Source organism: Odocoileus virginianus, chromosome 31, assembly GCF_023699985.2.
Source record: "Odocoileus virginianus isolate 20LAN1187 ecotype Illinois chromosome 31, Ovbor_1.2, whole genome shotgun sequence".
Classification (NCBI taxonomy): Eukaryota; Metazoa; Chordata; class Mammalia; order Artiodactyla; family Cervidae; genus Odocoileus; species Odocoileus virginianus.
Genome location: NC_069704.1, coordinates 10,622,639 through 10,647,523, shown reverse-complemented (window position 1 = coordinate 10,647,523; position 24,885 = coordinate 10,622,639). Strand labels below are relative to the sequence as shown.

Sequence of the window (24,885 nt, the reverse complement as noted above, 5' to 3'; positions counted from 1 at the left end):
AAGAAGAAATATGGTTGCCAAGTATTCACTTGACCCTTCCATCTAACTCTGGCTAGTTATGTGACTTGCAGTGTCTCCTGCAGAACATACATTTGTATGCAACGCCACTGCATTCAATCACATGATAGGAACACACAGACAGTCATGACATAGACTGCAAGCCTTAGGAAGCATTATGGGTTTACACCAGCTCTCTGATTTTTTTCACCTTCTGCCACGAGAATGCCACGTCTCAAATGGAGTGACACCTACAGCCTGGACCCTCGATCAAAAAGACATGTGAGGGAAGTATGCAAAAGTTGATTCACAGTTGTTTAGGTTTCAGTTATGTGAGAGGAATAAACGTTAATTACTGTAAATCACTGAGATTTGTCAGAAAGGCGAGGGAGGTACTTTTAAAAACAAAACAAGAAGTCTAAGACAAGTGGTTATGGCGGGGGAGTGGTATGAGGCAGAAGATATGCAGTAGGTTTGAGAGAAATGAGGAAAATTTTTGATATTAACTCTCACTCAACATTAAATAGCAATAAATGAAAGAACTGGTAAAATGTTCCAGGGCCAAATTTTAAATAATTGTTTCCAAGTACAAGAACACCTATTAATATTTGACAAAAGAAACATTTGTAAAGTTTCCATAAATCTACATTCCTCAAGTAAGCAAGAGCAGAAACATTTTAGCAAATTAACCTGTTAGACATTGGTTTACACAAACTTTACAGGAAAAGGTTTAAGATTTGAATAGCTATATCACAGGTATTTTACATTTGAAAATGTATTACCAATAGCAATTAAGGTAATACAAATAGACAACATTTTTATCTATGAAATCAGTTTATCAGTGTTTCAGTGTTTCTCAGTGCTATTGTTTATAATAGCAAACCCTAAAGAAACAAGCTTAATGTCTAAATTGGAGAATTATTATATAAATTATGGGTCACTAGACAAAATACAGAGCCATTTGAAACATTACAAACTATATATATTATGGAAAAAAGGCACAAAATGTTATTTTTCTTAAATGTGGATATAGTAGCAGACTAAATAACAAAGACCAACCTTGTGGCAGATATGTCCAATGAACAGTAAAAAGATCTTTTTTAAAGAAAAAAACCTAACAGCTAACAAGATGATTACGAGTAACCCGGCTAAAAATCTCACTCTATCAAACAGCTTTGGTTTTTATCATCCTCATGCGTAATGGACAAGATGCAAATCCCAAGGTTAGTCCAAGAGGAAGGAAGTCAACAGGAGACCTCCATGACATTAATCCAACAGTATAAACCTAAAATAACCCATCCCATTACCTACTTCTCCTACCTTCAGAAGACTACAAGGAAAGCTGACTTCTAACAGAGAGGAGACAAAACAGTTCCTGAAAAGGTCTAACCAAAAGTAAGTCCTCATGCGAATTTGCAGCCTAAGTTCACATTTCTTTGGAATTCAAGGGAAAATTAACAAAATTATGGATTTAGATTGAAATGGTCCCAGACACAAATCCTTTGATGTTGCAAACAAGTAAATTCTTTCTGGAGGAACATACCATCTTGAGGCTAAGCCTCAAAGAAGTCCCAAGTTATTTCCCAAGTAAGTGAATAACTCAAAAAGAAGAAAGTAGAAAAAGAAATGTCTAATTGCAGAAAAATAACTGCAAAGACTTCAAACATTGGAATTATCAGATGAGGATTCTAGATAGTATGTTTGGAAAAATAAAAGCTATGCTGAAAAGTATCTATAAGGCAGATGATACTGAAAAAAAAAAGAATAAAATTTCTAGAAATAAAAAGCACAATTACTGAAATTTAAAGTTATCAGACAAGTTTAACAACAGATTAGACAAAGGTGAAGAGACCATTAATAAAATGTAAAGGCCCTAAGGAATTATTCAGGATGCAGCTCAGAGAGATAAAGGAAAAAACAGGACAGAAAGTTTGAGATACTCAGAACAGAGAAAGAGAATTTAACAGGTCTAGTCAAAATTCCAGAAACTAAGAAAAGAAAAAGTGTGAAGATGGCATATGTGAAAAGATCATTTCTAGGACCAGTAAAAGACAACAATCCACCAAATCAAGATGCTTCTAAAGGGTATGTAATAATATATTACAGTAATTTTAATTTCCATTTTGCTGATGACTAGGGGTGCTGAGCATCTTTTCATGTGCTTATTGCCACTCATATACCATCTTTTGTAAAATATTTTTTCAAATCTTTTGCCCATTTTTAATGATTTGTTTTCTTATTATTGAGCTGTGAATTCCCTGTACACCTTGATACAACTAATTTGTTTTCTTCAAGTCTGTAAGCTTGCCTTTTGGTTTTCTTGATGGTATCTTTCAAGCCACTGAAAACTTTTAAAATGTTGATGTGTATACAATACATAAACTATTTCCTTTTATGGTTTGTGCTTTTTGTGGTTTATCTAAGAAACGTTCGCACATCCCAAGGTTGCAAAGATTTTCTTCTAGTGTTTTTTAATATAAGATTTATTTATTTATTTATTGGTTTTGTTTTGGCCATGTCACACTGCATAGCACGTGGGATTCCAATTCCCTGACCAGGGATTAAACTTGTGCCCCCTGCAGTGGAAGCACACTGAGTTTTAGCTGCTAGACCGCCTGGAAAGCCCCCCTTCCTAGGTTTTATTCTAGGAGTTTTTTAGGTTTAAGTTTTACAGACAGGTTTAAGATCCATTTCAAGTCAATCTGTCAGTATGGTGTGAGATACTAATCAAAATTTATTTTTTCCAACATGGATACCCACCTGTCCAAAAACTACTTGTTGGAAGATTTTCCTTTATTGAATTTTTACACTAGCAATTCTGCTCAAAATCAACTCATCCTATACATGTGGGTCAATTTTAGACTCTATATGCTTCTCTACTGGTTTATATATCAATCTTTTCAACACTGTCATAGTGGTTTGATTACTGCACTTTATGTTAAATCTTGCATTTACTTCACTATTCTAGCTACTTTTCCATTTCTATGTAAGTTTTAGAAGTTCAATGCATCTTACTAAAGTAAGAGAAAAAAATTAGAATATTTAGAGAAAGAGTTTTAATCAAAGTTGCTGAATATGAAGTCAAGAAACAACACTGCATTTGTGTATTAGCAACACTTTGAAAACCTAATGATGGCTAAAATTTACATCGCATCATTCTAAGCTCTTACGTACATTAGCACATATAATATTCATCACAACTCTCACCAGTTAAGTATTATTATTATGCTCATCTCACATATAAAAAGACAAAAGTACAGAGCAGTTAAGCAATTTGCCTGAAATTACACAGATCAAAAAGACTGGTTGAGAATTAGAATCTAAAAAGTATAGCTCTTAGAAATAATTCTAACAAAACATATGTAAACATACTTTTATGGGGAAAAGTCGTAACTTTACTCAAAGACATTAAAGAATATACAAATTAAAAAAAAGGATATACAAATGGAGAGATGCACAGTGTTCAAAATCTGGAAGACTCTATTGTACAGACGTCAATTGCCTTCTAAGTGATTTATAAAGTCAACATAATCTAATTAAAATCCTAAGAGTGCTTTTTCCCTCACTTTGAGGACTTGAAAAGCTCATCCTAAAATTCCTAAGTGTAAATGGTCAAGAACTGCCAAGATACTCTTGAAGAATAAGAGACTTAACTCTGTCAGATACTCAGACTTGTGGTAATGACAAAAAGAATAAATAGACCATTGGAGCAATGCCCAGAAAACTACTTATGCAAATATTAACCTCTAGTTAATGGTATGTGTTAACAATTCTGAAACTTTTTGTGTATTATAGGATTGAGCAAATGGGTAAATATGTTGAGGCTAACAGAAAACTAGATTTCTCATTCCTGAAGAAAAGGAATCACAATATAAAAAAAAGGGTGCTCAATTAGAAATTGGAAGTATCAGTTAAAATCTGTGGTTTTTTAAAAAGATACATACACACAGAGAAATGTATTTATGAAGTATACATACACATCCACTTAAAGTTTCTAGAAGCAAAGATACCCTATTATCAATGAGCATATATAATGCCTTAATACTGATTTCCAAATACTATTTTCCACTAAAAGGAACCGGGGCTCATTGGAGAAATGGCTGACTGCAGTGCTAAGGCAGGGAAAGTAAAGAAGATTTGACATATCTTCTGCCAGAAAGTAATGAAGTGCGCATACAATGATGAGGACATGTCAAAAGGCCACAGAAACTTGTATGGAAGGGCTCCCACTGGCCAAATCTGGGACAGTTTGAACATAAAATGAAAAACAATAATGTGAAATCACTGCCCATAGAATAAGAATTTACAAGTCCATATTAACGTGGAAAAATAAATAGAATGAATAGTAAATAAGTTATACAGAGCTAATGCACAGCATAATCAATATAGACAATAATAGTAAAATTATGTAACGGGATAAATATCACATATCATGAATCATATTACACTATGTAAACATAAAGTACCACATTATAAACCTTAAATTCACATAAATGTAATAAAAATGAATGAATGAATGGAGTGGTAAAAAAAAAAAGTCCTTTATAATAAAATTCCAGCTACTAAATCAGGAGGAAAGCTGAAATTAGCAAATCACCAATACAGCAACAGCCATCACAGTGACAACTATTTTAGGCAATGGATATTAAAACTAAAGTGTGAAGGACTTCCCTGGCAGTCCAGTAGTTAAGATTTCGTCTTCCAATGCAAGCGATGCAAGTTCAGTTTCTGATTGGGGAGCTAAGAACCCACATGTCTCGTGTCCAAAAATCCAAAGCATAAAACAGAAGCAATATTGTAACAATCAATAAAAACTTTAAAAATCGATCACATCAAATAAAAATCTTTAAAAAAAAACCAACAACAACGAAAGGGTGAAAAGTTTTAAGAAACAGGCTGTTTATATAGTCTCAATATAGTATCCCTACAAAAATGTGTTTTTAATTACAAAGAGAAAAACAGTAAGAAAACTGTAAGAAACAACCTTAAGTAATCAAAGTTAACATTACCAAGAATAGGATAAACTGGCAGCATTCATGATGTAATGAAATGAGAAAGACACATTATTTTGGCCAAAAACCCAGACACCCACGTTGGGATACATTGTATTAAATACTCAACCCTGAACTCTTCAAAAATTTAAAGATCATAAAAGACAAAGAATGAGGAAATGTTCCAAATTAAAGGCCTCCATGAGACATGACAAATAAATTAGCCTGATACTGGTTTGGATCCCTACTAGAAAAACATTTTCTTATAAAGAACATTATTTTCACAACTGGCAACATTTTTAAAAGGTCTATGGATTAGATAATGTTATTGTATGAATGTTAATTTTCTGATTTTGATATTTACGTAAGAATGTCCTTGTTCTTAGAAAATATACAATGAGTATTTAGAAGGGACATCATGCCTGCAACTTATTTTCCAATGACTCAGAGGAAGAAAAATATACCACACACATACACACACAGACGGTAAAATGTGGTGTGATGTTAATAATCAGAGAATCTAAAGGATATAGGGGATTCTTTCAACTATTCCTGCAACTTGAGGTACTGCAATAAAAAGTTACTAAAATACTATAAACTTTAGAATATTCTAAGTGTTTATATTTATAATATCAAAGTAATAAAGGATTTTTTAAACATGGCACAAAAACACAAACATAAAGGATATGGCAAATAAATTTGGCCATACAAAAATACCATGAAGAGAATGAACTAATAAGCCAAAACTGATAGAAACTATTTGCAACATGTAAAACCAACAAAAAGACTAATGTCTAGGATATTAAAGAATTCCTACAAATAAACAAGAAATGACAAGAAACTAAATATAAAAACAGGCAAAAGAATTAACAGAAAATTCATAAAGAATGGCCAACAAACATAAGTTCAACTTCATTGATAATTAGGAAAATTTCAAAGCAGCACTGTTCATAATAGCCTCAAACTAAAATAACCCATATGTCTATCAATAGTAGCATAGATAAACCAACTACAATATATTTATACAGTGGAAATCTATACACTTGACAGTGTTGAAAAAGGATATGCAAGAGCCATATATGTGAACATAGATGAATCAAAAAGAAAAACTGTGATTCCGTTTAAATAAACTTCTAAATGTAGGAGAAAAATTTTTAGTACTCAGGGCTGCATAATGAATAGTAAAAAACCAAAACCGAACCACAGGAGAAAAGCAAAAAAGCAAAAGCAGGACTACCATAAAAATTTTGAGACTATAGTTATATTGCAGCAGGGAGAATGGGAACACAATAAATGAGAGGGGTACAAATGGTGCTTCTACAGCATGTGTCTACATTTTATTTCTTAATCTGGGTAGTATGGATATTTAACACTGTATTCAGGGGCTTCCTTGGTGGTTCAGTGGTAAAGAATCTGCCTGTCAATGCAGGAGGATCTTTGATATAGGAAGGTCCCACATGTCACAGAGCAACTAAGCCCATGGGACACAACTATGGAGTCTGTGCTCTGGAACCCAAGAGTCACAACTACTGAAGCCCATACGCCCCAGAGCTCATGCTCGGCAACAAGTGAGTAGACCCTGGCTCGCTGCAACTAGAGAAAAACCCACACAGCAATGAAGACCCAGCATAGCCATAACTAACTGAATGAAATTAGTAGAATAATGTTAGACATTACTTGAAAAATTAAAAAATTATTAAAAAAATATATTCACATATTTTTACAAGCTTTTCTATAGAGATAATATATAATATTATCTCTAAAATAGGTCAGGAAGACCCCAGAATGCTTACAACTTAGCTCTAAGAACCTGAAAGGGTAATCTTTAAAAGGAAGAACAGCTAATGAACTAAGGAACAGAGTCCTGGAAGTGTAGCATTTTCGAAGCCAAGAGAAAAAAAGAGGGAATAGTGAACCATGTCAAATATTTGTGAGAGGCAGAGTAAACTTTCATATGTGAACACCCAAAGGTATTGTTCTCTGTTTGATAATTACTTATCTTAGAATGTACATACTCTTTGCAATGACAAAGGACTTATTAACAAAATAAGGATAGCAACATTTTGATAATTTATATTCAGAAACCAAAATTCTTAATCATATTTTTTCAATGTTCTCCTCCCACAATGCAGAACATTAATTACACCAAAACAGTATGTATTCAATTATTGGAATATGCGCAGATCTGCACTTGATAGCCAAGCTTTGGCAAACTTGAATGACAACCCCAGTTTCTATCCCTTGTTATTAAAATGCTAATTACAAAGACCTTTGGCTCTGCCAAGTTGTACATATGAGCAGAGGCTGATAACAAATACAGCTCCCTTCAGTGTCTACAAGGGATTTGTTCCAGGACACTCCCAGCCCCCAATCCTGTAGATACCATCAAAATCCAAGGATTTTTTAAGTCCCTTTATAAAATGGCACAGTATGTGCATATATAATCTCTGCCCATCCTCCTGTATATTTGAAATCATCTCTAAATTGCTTATAATACCTAATATGTTGTAAATGCTATGTAAATAGTTGTAAAGACAATGTAATGCTATGTAAATAGTTGCTGGTACAAGGCAAATTCAAGTTTTGCTTTCGAAAACTTTATGAAACTTTTTTTTTCTCCAAGTATTTTTGATCTGTGGTTAGTTGAATCCACAGATGCCAAACCTATAGATATGTCAAATGTATAAAACATAAAAACTTGGTCAGACTAAAACAGAAACTTTAATAATTCAGGGACATGAACTGAACAATCAGTTCATGTTATAAATAATAAAAAGCTTTTATTTTAAATTTACTGTTTTCTAGAAAATTTGGACAACTATTTGGCTAAGGATTCTTTTTTCTCACCTGTAAAATGAAGATAAACTAAATACCACTTAAAGTCTCAATTAATATTTTATGGTGTCATCTGGGAAAGAAAAATCAATCACGAAGGGTAATAAAATTTAATACCTTATCTAAATAATAAACCACATTTGAGTGCCACAAAGCCAAAAAGTACATTAACCTAGTGATACATTCAACTAGGCTATTCACTACTTTTCCTTTTACATAAAGGTTTACTTCAAAAGTTTAGATTACTGAGACCTGATCTTAAATAAAAGAAGAAAGTTCTTCAAAGCAACATTGGCATGAGTAATGCAGAATTTTATTTTTACTAGTGCAAAAATGCAATTTCACACAAACTTAGGGTAATGATGAAAAGTTCTGATGTTAAAAAAACAAAAATACTCTTCCTTGAATAAAGATAGAACATACTACCAATTTAGGCCCTTGTTTTAAAATATCACTACTTTAAAAAGGAGAAGTATTTCTCTCAAGAGCACTTATGTCAATATTTTGCTGGCTATAAATCAACTTGTTTAAACCAATGGTAATATATAAGACTATTAATTTCAGACAAATGATTGTATGGTTTATAAAGAATGAGCAGTATTCTTTAATTAATGTTAGAAAATAAATTCAATTTTAGGTATCCACTTGTTTTTGACAACTAATAGAATCTACTAATATTAATATTCAGTTAATGAACATTTTTGTTCCACGAGTCTTCCTTCTCTTAGAATCCAAGAAGAAATCAGCTGACATATATGGATTAACAAATTAAAGTTTTAACTTCAGAAAGCTTGTTCTATGACCCAAAACAGAACTACTCACCAAAAGCAGCAGCCATAGGGGGTTCAAGGGATGGCTGGCCATCACCAGTGGGAAGGTCTAAGCGAGTGAAGTCTCTGCTTTTGTCATTATTATATTTCACATTAAGGCTGGTGAGCTTGGAGAAGTCAATACGCAGAGTGCAGCATGCATTATAGATATTCTGGCCATCCAGAGCCTAAAGCATGTAAGAAAGGGACTGATGTTTTGCAAGACAACAATAAATCAAGTAGCCTCTACTTTGACAAAAAGTGGCAATCAGGCATAAAGCAGAGAGGACTAAACTAAAAGCCAAAGAATTGTATTTCCTTTACCCTTATCACTAACTATGTGAGCCTAAGAGAGAAAATGAAAACTCTATTTCTCAGTTTTTTCTTCTGTAAAGTGATAATCTCTATTTTATCTATGGTAAGATCAAATGGAAGAGGAGAAATGTATAAACTTGAAAAACTATAATACATTATTGTACACTGTACTAATTATTATGATGATTTTTAAATGCTTAAATGTATTTAAATTTTACATTTCATCTTAATTCATGTTAGTGTAGTTTATATATGTTAAGATGATATAAAGTGTTTGTAAATGGTACTTGTCAGAACCACAATATATGAAACAGTATCAACCACTTTTTTGTTGTTGTTGTAAATTTATTTCTTTTGAGTAACAAGCTTGAGGGAAGTTTTAAGTCAGAGCAGATACAAGACCAAAAATTAGCAATCTCTTCTTTCATAATGATAAAGATCTTCCAGAGGGATATTAATAGCTACTTATGACTTACACAAACACTTGATTTTACAAAAAATAGATACCAGAAACTAAAACACAAAAAATAAAACAAATATACTAAAAAATGCTTACTTATCATAATAGTTACTAATGAGTATGCCATCACAAAGGTACAGAACAATACATGCAGGTGGAGGATACAGCAAATATCAATGTTATTCCTAGTCAAGAGCTAGATACTATGTGAAACACAAAGTGCTGTCAACCTTAGTCTCTATCTTCGGAAAAAATTAGAAATGATTCAGATACTGACACAAGATAGAGTTAGGGACAGATCTCAATAGGAGATGGATCAAACATAACCAAACTGAATGTGAAGTTTTATATCTTGTCCAAAGTCAAGCACTTATGTGCTAAATAGAAGACAATATGAATTGAAAGCAGCATATTTCCTAAGATTTAATGTCTATCAATTTAGAGCTCAATGAGATTCAACAGTGAATATGGTTGCAAAAATATAGAAATCAAGCAATCTTTGGCTCGCTTAATAGAAGTAAATGAGGGCACTAGGGCAAAGATAATTCTATTCTATTAGTTAGATTATATCAGGAGTACTTTGCTCAACTCTAGACTTCAAATATGACAAACAGAAATGAGTCCCAGAAATATAAGAAATGAAAGTGATTTGAAGCCTTTGCATATGAAGAGAGAAGTAGCTTTTAGACTATAAAAAGAGCATATGTAACAGTATGTTTAAAAATGGTAAATTAATTTGTATATTTTATTACAATTTTTTAAAAAAATAGTAAACTACAGCAAAGGAGAAGACATGATGACTTTCTTTAGTATCACTGAAGTGACTATAATAACAATTGGAAAATGAAATAAAGATCATAATTACCATTTTGGCATAATGTGCATTCGATGGGTCAGCATACTGAAGCAAGGCTTGAAACTGATTATTCTTTGTAAAGGTGATAATCTTTAAGACTGTGCCAAATTTAGAAAATATCTGGAAAAAAGTTCACATTAGGTTAAATTTAAGGGAAAAACTTAGCTAACTTATCTTTATAAATACAACGTGATTCATAAATCTCAGTTTTAAATGAAAATAATCTCCTTTATTAAAACTACTGGTACCAAAATTACTTAAATCAAGCCTAAGATGTTCATGTTCTAACACCCATACATGGCTGAAAACAGTGCCTGACATACAACAGGAGCAAAATATTTAACCTATTTTATAACTTGTCATAATTGGCACAGTACTGAAACAGAAGGTTACAACAGGAATTAATTAATGCTATGAGATAATGGTGTTGCAAAGCATATACCTGGAAATGGAAGAGTCACACAGATCAACTATTTCAGCCTGAGAATCAGCATCTACTTCCTGAAATTTTTATAGAAAGGAAAACTACAAAATATTCAAAAAAATGTCCAATGCTCTATTAATTCATCAAATAGTCATGGAGAATCATTGTAAACTCTGAAAAAGTCAGGAGTGAACAAAATAGAAACAAGAATTTCAGCACTGGTTCATCAATTTTAAACAACAGCATCATACTAATGCAAGATCTTGATAATAGGGGGAACAGTATGTCTGTGGGGGTAAGGAGGTATATGTATTCTGCTCAAAGTGTTTTGTGAACTAAAAATGCTCTAAAGAATTCTAATAAGAAGACAAAATGTGAAACGGGAGAAAAACTAGACAAGGCAGAAAGCGAACGGGGGAAGAAATCACAAACAAACGTACTAAGTAGGAAACAGTTATCAACTTGGCAGATACAAGTCCAGATATATCTTGGCAGATATATAAAAAAGTCACTTTAAACGCCAATGTTCTAAATACGCTAATTAAAAAACGTAACTGTTAGAGTGGGCTTTAAGCACACGCCAAGACCCAACTCTAGGTTATTCGAGAGAAATCCACTTTAAAAATAAAGACTTAAGCTAAAGAGAGAGAAAGATACACCATGCTAACACTAATTTTTAAGAAAAGCTGGCAGAGCTATATTCATTTCCTACAAAGCTGACCTCTGAAGAAAAATTATCAGGGATAATGAGGGATGCTATATAAGATAATGGGAGTCATTTATCCAAGAAGATAGAACAATCTTTAAAATATATGTGTGTAACAAAAAAGAACCAAAATACTAAAGAAAAAAAGCTGCTAGAACTACAAAAACACTATTGTTGTTGGAGACTTTAATAATATCCCTCCAATACAGACTTATGAATAAGTCTGCATTGAGACTGTGAACAAACGTATGAATACCAAAGGGGACAGGGGTTGGATCTAATTGACATTTATAGAATAATATATCCAATAACAGCAGAATATGCATGAACACCACGATAGATATATTCTGAGCCATAAAGCACACTTAAACAAATTTAAAATAATAAAAATCATACAATGTATATTCTCAATTATAGATTTAAACAAGAAACCAGTAACAGGAAAAAACACCTAGAAAATCAGAAGGAAGGAAGGAAGGAAGGAAGAAGTCTCTGCTCTTGTGAGGAAAGACAAGACAATAAATAAGCAAATAAATAACAATACCTGGTCATACAAAAGTATTTTGTTTTAAAGATAAAAGGAAAAGGGATGAGCGTGATGCAAGTTGGGAAGGTGCAAGGCTACTCAAGGAAGGCCTCTCTGAAGAGCCTTTGGAGAAGAGGAGTGAACAGCGAGGGGGAGGTTTCCTGACAGACCCCTGGTCACCAATGCTCTTACAACACTTGCTCTACTTCCCCAGCACAGAAGTTCATGGCCGGAAGTTCCTACAATGCATTATGCTTTCCTCTGACGTCTCATTTTACATCTGGATTTTAATAAGCCAGAAACGTGTCCTGCTTCTTAAATCTAAGTATTCCCTATGCTGGTAAGAATTTGCTGTCATTACACATCATGTATATGTTTCCTTAATAGGCATATATCCAGCTTTCTTATTATCAGAAAGAATGATCAAGAATAACTATCCTAGAGGATAGGCAACAAAAGAAAAAACAGAAAAATACAACTACATCAAAATTAAAACTCATGTTCACCAAAAGACTATCAGGATTGAAAAGGCAACCCACAAAATGAGAGGCAATATTTGCTTATCATTTATCTGATAAGAGGTAATATATAGAAACATGAAAAGAATTCCTACAAGTCAACAACAACAAAAACCCAATTTAAAAAACAGGCAAAGGATTTGAAAAGAACTTTCTTCAAACAAAGGGCTTCCCTGATAGCTCAGTTGGTTAAGAATCCTTCTGCAACGCGGGAGACCTGGGTTCAATCCCTGGGTTGGGAAGATCCCCTGGAGAAGGAAAAGGCTACCCACTCCAGTATTCTGACCTGGAAAATTCCATGGACAGTCCATGGGGTTGCAAAGAGTCAGACACAACTGAATGACTTTCACTTCGTTTCTCCAAAGACAATCAAACAGCAATAAGCACAGGACAAGATGCTCAATGGCAACTCAAGTGTCCATCCACAGATGAGTGAATAAACAAAACGTGGTGCATACATACAACGGAATATTATTCAGCTTTAAAAAGGAAGGAAATTCTCACACATACTACAATACTGATGAACCCTGAAGACACTGTTATGTGAAATAAGCCAATCTCAAAACAGCAAATGATGAGTGATTCCATTTTTATGAGGAACCTTGTTGTTTAGTTACTAAGTTATGTCCAACTCTTACAACCCCATGGACTCTAGTCTGCCAGGTTCCTCTGTCCATGGGATTTCCCAGGCTAGAATCCTGGAGTGGGTTGCCATTTACTTCTCCAGGGGACCTATGCGACCCTGGGATCAAACCTGTCTTCTATATTGGCAGGCAGATTCTTTATACCACTGAATAGAGTCAAACAATTCTTGTAAGAGATCAACAAGACTCGTGAAACTAATTTGTCTTGGAAGGGATTACCAGAAAATTCCATTCTTAAAGACGTAGTCTGAAGGCTATTGAAATTTAAGATGTTTTAAAAAAATATAGTTAATTTCATTATGGTCATAATTCAGGGTTCAAGATATTAAGACCTTAATCCCTCATATAACTCTATTTTGAAAAACACTAGGAAATTTTTGTTTTGCTCTTTTAATGAAAGGTTTGGTCTTATAATAAGCACTTCCTCAATACACCCTCATATCCTAGAGAATAAAGTTTATAAAATAATACCAGGGACTTCCCTGGTGGTCCAGTGCTTACCAATCTGCCCTGCAAGGTTTGAGCCCTACATTCTCCTGGTAGGGAAACTAATAAGATCCCATATGCTGTGGAGCAACTAAGCCATGTGCTTCAACTAGAGAGGCAGCGTGCCGCAACTACTGGGACCATGCACCACAATGAAATATCCCACGTGCCGCAACTAAGGGCTGACGCAGTCAGATAAATAAATAGCTTTAAAATGTATATGTGTGTGTGTGTGTATTAACACACACACACACATATATATAAAAGAAGATATATTTAACTGCCTAACTTCCCTCCTTCATACTGCAGACACAAGTAGTGTTCTAAAGTACAAGCCAGATTACATTTTTCCCTGCTTAAAATTCCTCACCATCTCCCCATTACCCACACAGTAAAATCTAAGCTCTCTGGTATAACATACACAATCTCTCTCTCTCGTGTACCTCTCCAGCCTCATTTCCTGACACTTTTTATTTTACACTACTTATTTATACTTTTTATTTTATATTATTTACATCAACAACTATAATGGTTCTCCAGATACACCAAGTGGTTTCAGAGTTCTAAGCCTAAACATGTGACTTTTTCCCTGTTCCTGTATCTCTTTACATAATACCTAGGAAATTTTCATTTATTCTTTCAAAACTCAGCTCAGGCAATAATGCCACCAGAAAATTCTTAGCCTCACCCAAACCTCAATAGAGTTCATTTTCTTTACCAAATATTTTTATCCCCTTCCTGGCCTCATACAAATACTTGTCTTGCTGTTTTCCTTATACTGTATTAGACATTTGTCTATATATGTCTCCTTTAATTAGACCGAAAGTTCCTTGAAGGTATATTGCTTGTCTTGGTCATTTCTTTAGCATTGAGTACAATTTCTGGCATGTAAGAGGCACAGGGTAAAAGTTTATTATTAACTGATAAAAAAAATTATACTCTGACCTGACTGAAGAATAATGGCAATATGCAAATTTTAAAATGATAAACGTTTTTTATGTAAACTATCTTGTTAAGAAGTAACAACAATATATAGTTTGCTCTAAAATTTGGGATTTTTATACTGTATTATGGTATAGGACCTAGTTAATTTCCACTTAATCTTCAGATTTTGTTAATGTTTAGATCCCTTTCTCTCATTTAATTTGAACAAGAGCCTGACGTATATCCTCCCTGGCAGATGTGTTTGGCTGTTTAATTTTCATATGAATGTGCTAACAGAACATAAATGTACTCATCTGGCTAACCATGCTCTCTAGAGCTCCCTGGACTGTACTTACTGAGGAGCTACAAAGATCAATCTGATATTATTAAATAAAGTAACCAAACACCAGTATCAGGGAATTCAGCAATGCCTCAAGTGTGGTTTCTAACAACTTTTTATAATTATCAAAATACTTATTTTTAAATAGATTTGGCCTCAAAAGATCAATGTTTAAGAACATTTAATATATATTTTTATTGATTACAAGGTCTTTGACTACTCCCTAATATATATATACTTTACAAACACACATATCAACTCTTGATATGTCTTGTGCATTTTAATCTTTTCAGATTTTAAAATGGGACTAATAAAATACAAGAGATCAGATTCTGATAACATTAATCTTCAGAGTGATGAAGATTAATAAAGCGTGATAAAGAGAACTTGCCAGAAACTGAAAATGTTCACGAGTAGTCACTTGAAAAAAGCATTATTCATACTGGAAATTTCTAAAATAACAAGCACATTGGCCACAATTAGTTTACAACAGTCTCTGTGGGCAGCAAAAAAGGAGACTGAAAAATGAGAACCCGGGGGCTTCCCCAGTGGTTGGGTGGTGAAGACTCTGCCCGCCAACACAGGAGACGCAGGTTCCATCCCTGATCCAGGAAGACCCACACGCTGCAGAAAGCTAAGTCTGTGTGCCCCAACTATTAAAGCTGTGCCCTACAGCCTGGCAGCCACAACTACTGAGCCCAAGGGCCGCAACTACTGAAGCCCACACGCCCCAGAGCCCGCACTCCGCAAGAGAAGCCACTGCAATGAGAGGCCCATGCACTGCAGTTAGACAGTAGCCCCTGCTTGCCACAACTAGAAAAAAGCCTGCAGAGCAACGAAGACCCAGCAGTCAAAAAGAAATAAGTAATTTTTTAAAATTAGAATTTTATATTATTAGCATCGATTCTTTTATTTGATACAATACCTGAAGAGATTCATCTATTGGACATCTGTTGGACATAACTAACACCACACATGGTGGTACTTCAAAGTAATAAATTCCAAAAAAATACTGTTTTGCCTTACTCTGTTAGTGGACAAAGAAGTTTTTTAGAATGCAAGGTTGAGTTTACATAACGGATCAGTTGATGAATGCCTTCTTTACCTACAAATACTAAGTGATGCCATTCAATCCCGTGGCCTTAAGTGCCAATCATATGCAAATGATCACCAATTTTCCAGTTCTAAATTCTTATGCTCAATACAGACTTATTTCCCAAATGTTTCTTCAACATCTCCCACTAGACGTTGAACAGGTATATCCAATTTAAGTTGAAAATACACTCTTGATTCCTCCCCTACCTCCCACCCTTGCCCCATATCTTTCCCCCACTCTGTCCTTACTATCTTGTATAAGATGGCTCTGTTTTACCAGAAGTTCACATTCACAATCTGGAAAGCATTGATGGTTACTCTCTTTCTCTTCATAACTCACATCTACTCAACCCATCAGCACATCTCTCCAAATACATATGTAATCACCACTTCCAGTGCACACATCCCCACCTGGGTCACCACCATCTCTCATCTGGACTATGCTAAGATCCTTCACTTATGCCTATGTGTGTGTGTCAGTCACTTAGTTGTGTCTGACTCTTTGCGACTCCATGGACTGTAGCCCGCCAGGCTCCTCTGTCCATGGAATTCTCCAGGCAAGAATACTGGGGTGGGTTGCAGTTTCTTTCTCCATCACTTATGCCTATAGTTCATTCTTAACATAGCAACAAGAGTGATTCTGTGAAAACACTCAGCCTGTCATCTCACTCCTCTACGCAAAATCCTCCATGGCTTCCTATTTTACGCAGTGGTCAAGATTATAAAGGCTCTGCATCATCAAGTCTTAACCCCTTCTCTGAGCCTATCAGTCATAGCTTTCCTTTTTTTTTTTTAACATCCAATGACAGTCTTTTTTTGGTATCTGAATACATTAAGCACACTTTCATTTTAGGGACTTTGCACTTGCTGTTCCTTCTGACTGGATCATTATCCTACCACATATACACATAATTTAACACCCTTACATTCTTCAAGCTTCTGCTCAAATGTCATCATATTGTAAACACTTCCATCATTTGAAACTTCTCTCATCTGAAATAGCACCATTCCCATCTCAGTCACTCTTAATTCCCCCACCATGAGCTAAAGGAAAAACATTAGCTTCCATAGATGTTAGAGAGCAGTTTAGCTAATGTCAACTCTTCAGCAGAAAATACAGAAAAATTTGCTAATTATAACATGTGCAACCAACTCTACTCTTCCATGTATTTCCCAGTCACAATATTTATCACATTTCATGCTATAACTAACATCTTACCCAGAAGGCCACAAGAGCAAGGATGTGTTTCTCACAAAGCAAGTGCTAGTTTCTTACTGGCATGTAGTAAGCACAGTGACATTTTTTGAGCACTGACTGTCACAGGCACTGCTATAAGAGCTTCAAATGCATCAACCCACGAAATCCTCCTAACACAGGTACAGAATAGATACCATCTTCACCCCCACTATGTAAATAAGAAAAAGACACAGAAGCAGCAACTTTCTTGCCCAAGGTTATAAAGGTAGTAAGTGGTGGAGTTAGGGTTCGAACCAGCTCCAGAAACTGTATCCTATTATATGCTATACTATACTTAAATCAGCTAATGGAATAGAGTGCTGGGGTTAAGGGCTTAGGTAATGTAATTAGAGAAAGACACTCTGAGGAGGTGAATTTGAGCTGAAAATGGAATGATGTAGATTCAGCTAAGTGACTAGACCTAAAAAATAGAAGACAGAAATGGACTAAGACAGAAATAAGAAGGGTAAGAGGAAGAGGGTCAAAGAGCCAGAAAAGCTGGGGTGCTAACTAAGCAAAATAGTCAGGAAGTGAGGTTGCAGAGACAGTGAGAGGTCTGCATATTGTGCCACTAAGGGCCCTGGTAAGGAATTTTGCTTTTTCCAACAGCAGTGTGAAGCTGGATTAAACAAGAGAGTGCTAGAACTAAAGGGCTGAAGAGTCCTATTCCAATGGTTACCTCTGAAGACTCAGAAATACTTCTCTTCACTTGAAGGACCCATGATCTTTAGGGAGAGAAACAAGGTTTGTTACTGGTCTCAGGGAAACGACAAATGGAATAACAAAAAAGGACCACACAACCTGGGCTAAGTTCACTGCTGACTGCTGCCAGTGTTGAGCCACAGGTGCAGTAACATCTTTTGTGAAGCAACAGAAGTTATCAGCAGCAGCGACAGCACTACAGGAGCAAAAGCAAACGAGAAATGCTGATGAATCACAGAGAGCTTGATGCTACTCGGTGGGATAAACAGAAGAGGCGAAAATCCATCAGGACAAAGAAGCCAACCAATTAAGTAACTGCTGAACCCTTTTAGGAAACAACAGTGGCTATGAATACCACTGCTAAAGCCCTCCACAGGACATGCTTCACAAACGCACATATTTAGAAAATGGTACTCAGGAAACTATCACAGGGAATAGAGTAGGCATAATAAATGATATATTTTGATATTTACACGCACAGCATGTGAACCATGTGCTGTGCTTAGTCGTTCAGTCGTGTCCAACTCTTTGCGACCTCATGGACTGTAGACCACCAGGCTCCTCTGGCAAGGGGGATTCTCCAGGCAAGAATATTGGAGTGGGCTGCCATGTCCTCCTCCAGGGGATCTTCCCAACCCAGGAATCAAACCCAGGTCTCCCGCACTGCTGATGGAGTCCTCACTGTCTGAGCCACCGGGGAAGGCCAACATGAACCGTATCAGGAAACATATCTGAGCTCTTATCACCAACTGGTACAGTGACTGTGGGGAAAGTAGCAACTTCTAAGGTCCCCAGTTCCCTTAGTTGTAAAATGTGAGAACAGGAGAGGATACATTTCAATTCTTAGATATAAGCACACACATACAACCCCCCGTGACTCCTCATTCAGTAGTACAAACCCAAAGGTTTAGAAAACAGTTAAAATGATTCTAAATTGGCCTAGGGTTATGCTGTTTAATATTATATATATATTGGGATATAAATAAGAATATAAGCATATAATATGTTTCAGTGTTTTAAAATAATTTTTATATATAGATTATTAAGTATAATGAAATGGAATACTGGAGCTGACATCAGGAGGCTTGAAGTCTAACTGGTTCTTCAATTACTCCTTACAATACTCAACTCATCAATTATCGGAGGTTTAGTTTTATTCATTACAATTATGTAATAACTACGTGACAGATCTTGTAATTCTTAAATTCCGTCTCTTCACAGTAGGCCATGATGTGATACACTGCCCCTTATCAAGATGGTTTAGACACAGTAATGGACAGTCTATGAAAGTTATGCTGAGAGTCAGTATTTAACTTGATACTTCCATATTACATGTGAAGTTACTCATTATCTTCCTTTAAGAGTTTTTAAAATAAAAGTGCTCAAATATATGGAGGAGTCTATAGAAATACATTTGCTGTTTTCTATATTGATGTTACTTTCTCAGGAATAACTAGTACCAATTTTTTTTAATAGGAGTCTATGCTTTGTTCATTTTCATGCTTAGGTATAAAAACACAGAATTCTTACATACCTTTTAAAATCAAGTATTTAGGTTAGAAAAAGGAGGCTTTCAAAAAAACTATCTCTAATTGACACTATTCCTTGCATGAAACAGGATGCTGAAGACTTTTATTATTTAAGTAAATACATTAACCAGAATCACACAACCTGAAAAACTAAAGATAGAAAACATTAAAAGTTACAGAGGTCATATTTGACTCTGCTTTCTTAAGAGTGTTCCTCCTTACCTGATGAAGAACGTCCAGGGTAACAGGATAAAAGAGGTTCTCAATGATTATTCGGAGCACAGGGCTCTGCCCCGGCAAGACTGTGCCTTCATTGGGAGGAGCTCCAGGAAGGGCCAGGCTTCCTGACTGGACTGCACCGACGGCCTGCAGCGCAGCTTGGGCTCTCTACAGAACAATCCAAAGTGAGAACTTGTGGTTATACAGACACACTAGATAATCCTTAGCTGGTGCAAATTAATATGAAGCACTACAGTTAAATAAAAATATACATATCTGGTAAACTTTCTCTGGGATGCATATATCCTAATATTGTAATCAGTCAAGAATCAAAAGTCTTGTTTTCTTATCACAGTGACACGATATTTAAGAAAGTTGCTTAAATTTACTTGAATAAATGAAAAATGTACAGCCAAAAAAGAAGAAAACTTGTATATAACTTTCATATCCTGATTTTTTAATGACAAAAGGGAAGCAAGCAATGTGAAAGTAACATTAAAGACCACTTTAAAAAAAAATCACTCAAATCCCTCTTGGTGGCATATGACAGGCATACACATGGAGGAGCTGCGGTGGTTCAGAATGGGGCAGGGAGGGCATCCTGGCATGGAGCACCAGAGCCTGAGCAAAAGGAGGAAAGCATCCATCTGCCTGGCAAGTGGGACCTGAGCCCAAATAAGGTAAGCAAGTCATCTGTGAGTAGGTGGCTCACTGCCAGCTGTCAGAACCTGGGGAACATAAGAAGGGTAAGAAAGATATCCAGAGGGGAGCAGCCTAGCCAGGGTTATCAGAGCCCAGGGAGAGTCAAGAAGAGGGCCACCAAGAACTGGGGGCTTCCCTGGTGGCTCAGCGGTAAAGAATCCACCTGCAATGCAGGAGATGCAGGTTTGATTCCTGGGTCGGGAAGATCCTCTGGAGAAGAGAATAGCTGCCCACTCCAGTATTCTTGCCTGAGAAATCCCATGGACAGAGGAGTCTGGCGGGCTACAGCCAGTGGAGTCACAAAGAGTTGGACACAACTCAGCAACTAACAGAAGCAGCCGCAGGGAATAGGTAGCCAATGCAGTAAAGATAATTCGAGTAGCGAGGTCAGTCCATGGAGCCTGAATGGAGTAAAGAATTCAACGGAGAGGCAGCCTGGCATGAGATGTCAGAACCCAAGAAAAGGAAGGCAAAAAAGTTTCTAAATATGATGCTCTATTAAAAGGAACCGGGGCGCTCTAAAAAATGTCTAGTTCTAAAACTGGAGCAGGAAAGCACAAGATGAGTGTACAACATTTCCAGTTTTGTGGGGTTTTCTTGTTGTTGTTTTGTACCAGAATGCAAAACAGTTTTCAAAGAACAACAGAAGCAAGCCAAAAGGACACAGAAGACAGCTTGAAAGAGGCTCCAGCTGGCATTATCTGAGAACCAAAATAATGACTGTAACAAATAAAAACCCATCAAATAAAACAGGAAACCTGTAAGTCCACAGGCTGATAAAAATTGACAATTGATAAGGAGCAGTCTATTTACACTGCCTTAAAGTACCTCCCCTCAAATACTCTTCTTTCCCCCTTTGTAAGTCATAACTTTATAGTGGAGAAACCAGGCAAACACCTGTCAAATCAAGTGATCAAAGAGCACACCATCAGCAATGCAGCAAATTGAAATTATGTGCCACCTGATATGATGCAATGAGAAAAAAAGAGCATTACTTCTGTGATGTTCCTGTCAAAGCTGCATACACTGAATCTTATCACAAGGAAAGATCAGACAAACTCAAATTGAGGGACAGCCTAGAAGATGAGTAGTCCATAATTTTCAAAAGTATCAAGGTTATGAAAGTAAAAAAAAAAACAAAAATAACTTACTGTTTCAGATAAAGGGAGACTAGAAGATATGATTTCTAAATGGAACATGCGACGCTGAATAATGCTTATTCTGCTGGAACAAACATCACTAGGACAACTGGCAAAACTTGAATGGGGACTGAGGCTTGGAGGGAAGTAATACATCAGTGTTAATTTCCTGATGTTGACCAGTGTATTATGGTTTTTAAGAGTACCCTTCTTTGAAAGGAATGCACACTGGAAGTTTGGCCAATGAAGACAGGCCAGATCAACAGTTTTTCCCCAAACACCTCAAGTAATCAGAACTTCTTTGTATTATATTTACGACTCTTTAAAAATTTCGTGACTGTCTCAAAATTTAAAACAATTATTTGAGTGAAAAGGGGGAACTGAAGAGAAAAAAAGTATGGTTAATAATTAAGTTAATAATTAGTGAAATTAAATGCAAGTTTTTAATCAATCTTTTGTTCTTATAATTTCCTAACAATAGTGATAACGAATAAAATGTTTGTGCCACAAAATGAAAAAAAATCCCATGACTTTAATGCAGATTCTTTCATTTCTACATCTTGTATTCACTTGCAATTTTAAAGATAATAGTATTGTTTCACAGTACTTTGTTATTTTATATTAATATTTATTTTGTTTTCATGACTTTAATTTTAGTTTACTATTATACCACCTTTCGAAAGTGGGATGAGTAGCTTTTTAACATTTTGTTATGAAAAATAACATTAAAATAAATGTCTTTCTGAAAAGTGGCAGTCTTTTCTGTATGTTTAACAATTGAACAACTTCCACTTTTGTACTTATATACAACTCTTTTTTAAACCGTTTAACAACATTTTTATGCCATATAAAGACTTTTATGTATCAAGTAATACTTAAAATGCCAAATGTTCAGTTTCCAAATCATCTCTGAGAATAACATATAAATTATTTGAATATTTTATATCATTAAATATATATGTGCCTGTAAAGTCAAGTGTGTGAAGTACTGAGCACCCCAATTCTGCTTCACACAGAGCAGTTTATCTATTTTATACTGGGCAACCCAGGAAGATTTTATTTGGAAAACAGGGTTGTACTGCTTTTAAATTTGAAAACTGGCTCACAGTCCCACTTTAAGCCTTTAAATAGGCAAAGATGAGGTTCAGAGGTCATTCAAAAAAGACTCAATTAACATGGGGATTAGAATTAGCAAACAAGAACATTAAAGTAGTTATTACGTCTGTATCAAGTGCTCGCGCACGCGCACGCATGCACACACACACGCATGTGCACGCACGCACACACACACACACACGAAAGGTTAAGTAGAGACATGGAAGACAAACAGTATTGTCCAACAGAATTTCCTGTGATAATGAAAATGTTCGACATCTACAGTAGATTGGATACTAGTCACTGGTGGCTAGTGAGCACTCGAAACATACCTAGTGCAACTGAGAAACTGGACTTTTTATTTTTAATTTATTTAAATTTATTCACATTTAGCTAGCAGCTGAGGGCTTCCCAGGTGGCTCAGTGGTAAAGAATTCACCTGCCAGTGCAGGAGATTTGGGTTCGATCCCTGGGCTGGGAAGATCCCCTGGAGGAGGGCAAGGCAGCCCACTCCAGCATTCTCACCTGGGGAATCCCATGGACAGAGGAGCCTGGCGGGCTCCAGTCCACAGGGTCACAACAGAGTCGGACACAACTTAATGACTAAAGAACAAGAAGCAAGCAGTTACCATACTAAACCTATGAAACAACAAGCTAGCAATCACTCTCAACTTTAGAATGTTCAGGAATAAACATCAAAACAGTGAGGCTCTCAGTGGAATAATGGTTCCTTTTTCTTTCATCAGGATGGCATGAGAGAAAAAGGAACCATTCTTCAAGATTTAACCATCTTATCAAAACTAAGCCTGAATAACTGAAAGGAAATTTAACTTCACTGACATTTTTTTTGGGGGGGGGGGCCACACTGTGTGGCTTGTGGGATCTTAGTACTAAGTGTGGAGTCCTAAGCACTGAACCGCCAGGGAATTTCCAACCTCACTGACTCTACTTCCTTATCTACCAATTATTCAATCAATTCTTTTATTTAACAATTCTATATATATGCTTACTACTGCTATATTACAGTTATTGCTGCTTTTGTTGCTGTTTCTCTTTCTTCACTCCTTCCTCTTTGGCATAAAAGATACACACTGGAGAAATATGAGAAGATACGGTATATATTGTCTTAATCATTCTACAGTTGTCAATATACTCCGCATTAGTACTTCACAGAGCATTGAGTACAAAAGTCTCCACATAACAGACATGCAAAAAAAAAATTCTTTTGACAATAAAAATCTGAGAAAGATTTGTCTAATAAGTAACTCTAGTTTCAATTTTTAATTAGGCAAAAGTATTTAAGGAAGAAAATGAAAAGTAGAGGGACACTCTTCACTGAGGACAAAAGAAAAGTGAGGGGGAGAAAAAAGAAATGTCTTCTTAATATGAAGAGACAGGTCAGGTACACAAAAGACATATTTTCTGTGTATCTGATGCTAAACATTATGAGGCAGCGGAATTCTTATTATGGGAGGTAATTTTTCAGTGTTTCAGCCACAAACCCTTTGGAATGGTTACATTAACTAGTAGTAAAGCAAAGAGCAGTACTGTGATGGAAAAACCAACAAATACTTATTGAGGTTGGGAACATATATATACTTCATGTAAAATTTAAATATGCCTAGAAAATATAAAAAAGGTATTTCTATAGTTGAGATAGAAATGAATATACAACAAAATTCACAGACCTTAAATGTTCAGTTTGATGATTTTGGGGGAAATTTTTTAAGGAAAAATTTTTCCATGGTCATAATTTTGCAAATTTATAAATTTTTACCCACAAGACTAAGAAAAACTGTCTATACAAAACTGAATGCTATTAATACAACCATTTCTCAAATGCTGCACCCCAAAATACCATATAAAATTTTTAGCTCTAATTTTAAAGCAAGGGAGGAAAATAGTTGATATTCACCTGACCCTCTGCCAAGTATGTCCATAAGTATGTTTTGGGGTATCTTGCTATTCAGAGAAGAAAAGAGAATGAAACAGTAATTTATCAGCTTCCTAGGGCTGACAGAATAAAAAAAAACACCTGGTACCTCTCATTAATACGTATGTAAACAGATACCTTCAATTTTGACTTCAGCTTTTGTATAGGACTCTGAATAAAAGAAAACCATATTTTATCAAAAGTCAATAGAAAAAATGGACAAAAGTAACAAAATGGCAAGGGTACTGGGAAGAAACCAAGGCTATCTAAGAATAAACTAGGTCATTTGGGCTGGCTTTGGTTGCCAAGCAACTGGGATTTCTCACTGTTTCCCTTTAGAATAATCCAGTCTTTAAGAGTTTTATTAAATTGTTTGTTTCTTCTTCAAGACTTAAACTAACAT

The 24,885-nt window shown here is 35.4% G+C and overlaps 1 protein-coding gene across 6 annotated transcripts in view; it reads right to left on the bottom strand.

The window, feature by feature from the left end:
* PTBP3 (polypyrimidine tract binding protein 3) overlaps nt 1–24,885 on the bottom strand; it is an 84,607-nt gene that overhangs the window by 17,223 nt on the left and 42,499 nt on the right. For all 6 annotated transcript variants that reach the window (XM_020901966.2, XM_070459277.1, XM_070459279.1 and 3 more), the window contains 3 exons: nt 19,617–19,781; nt 10,273–10,383; nt 8,646–8,820 (listed from right to left, as the gene is read on the bottom strand). In XM_020901966.2, coding sequence (XP_020757625.2) covers nt 8,646–8,820; nt 10,273–10,383; nt 19,617–19,781 — 451 coding nt within the window. The remainder of the gene's footprint in view (nt 1–8,645; nt 8,821–10,272; nt 10,384–19,616; nt 19,782–24,885) is intronic.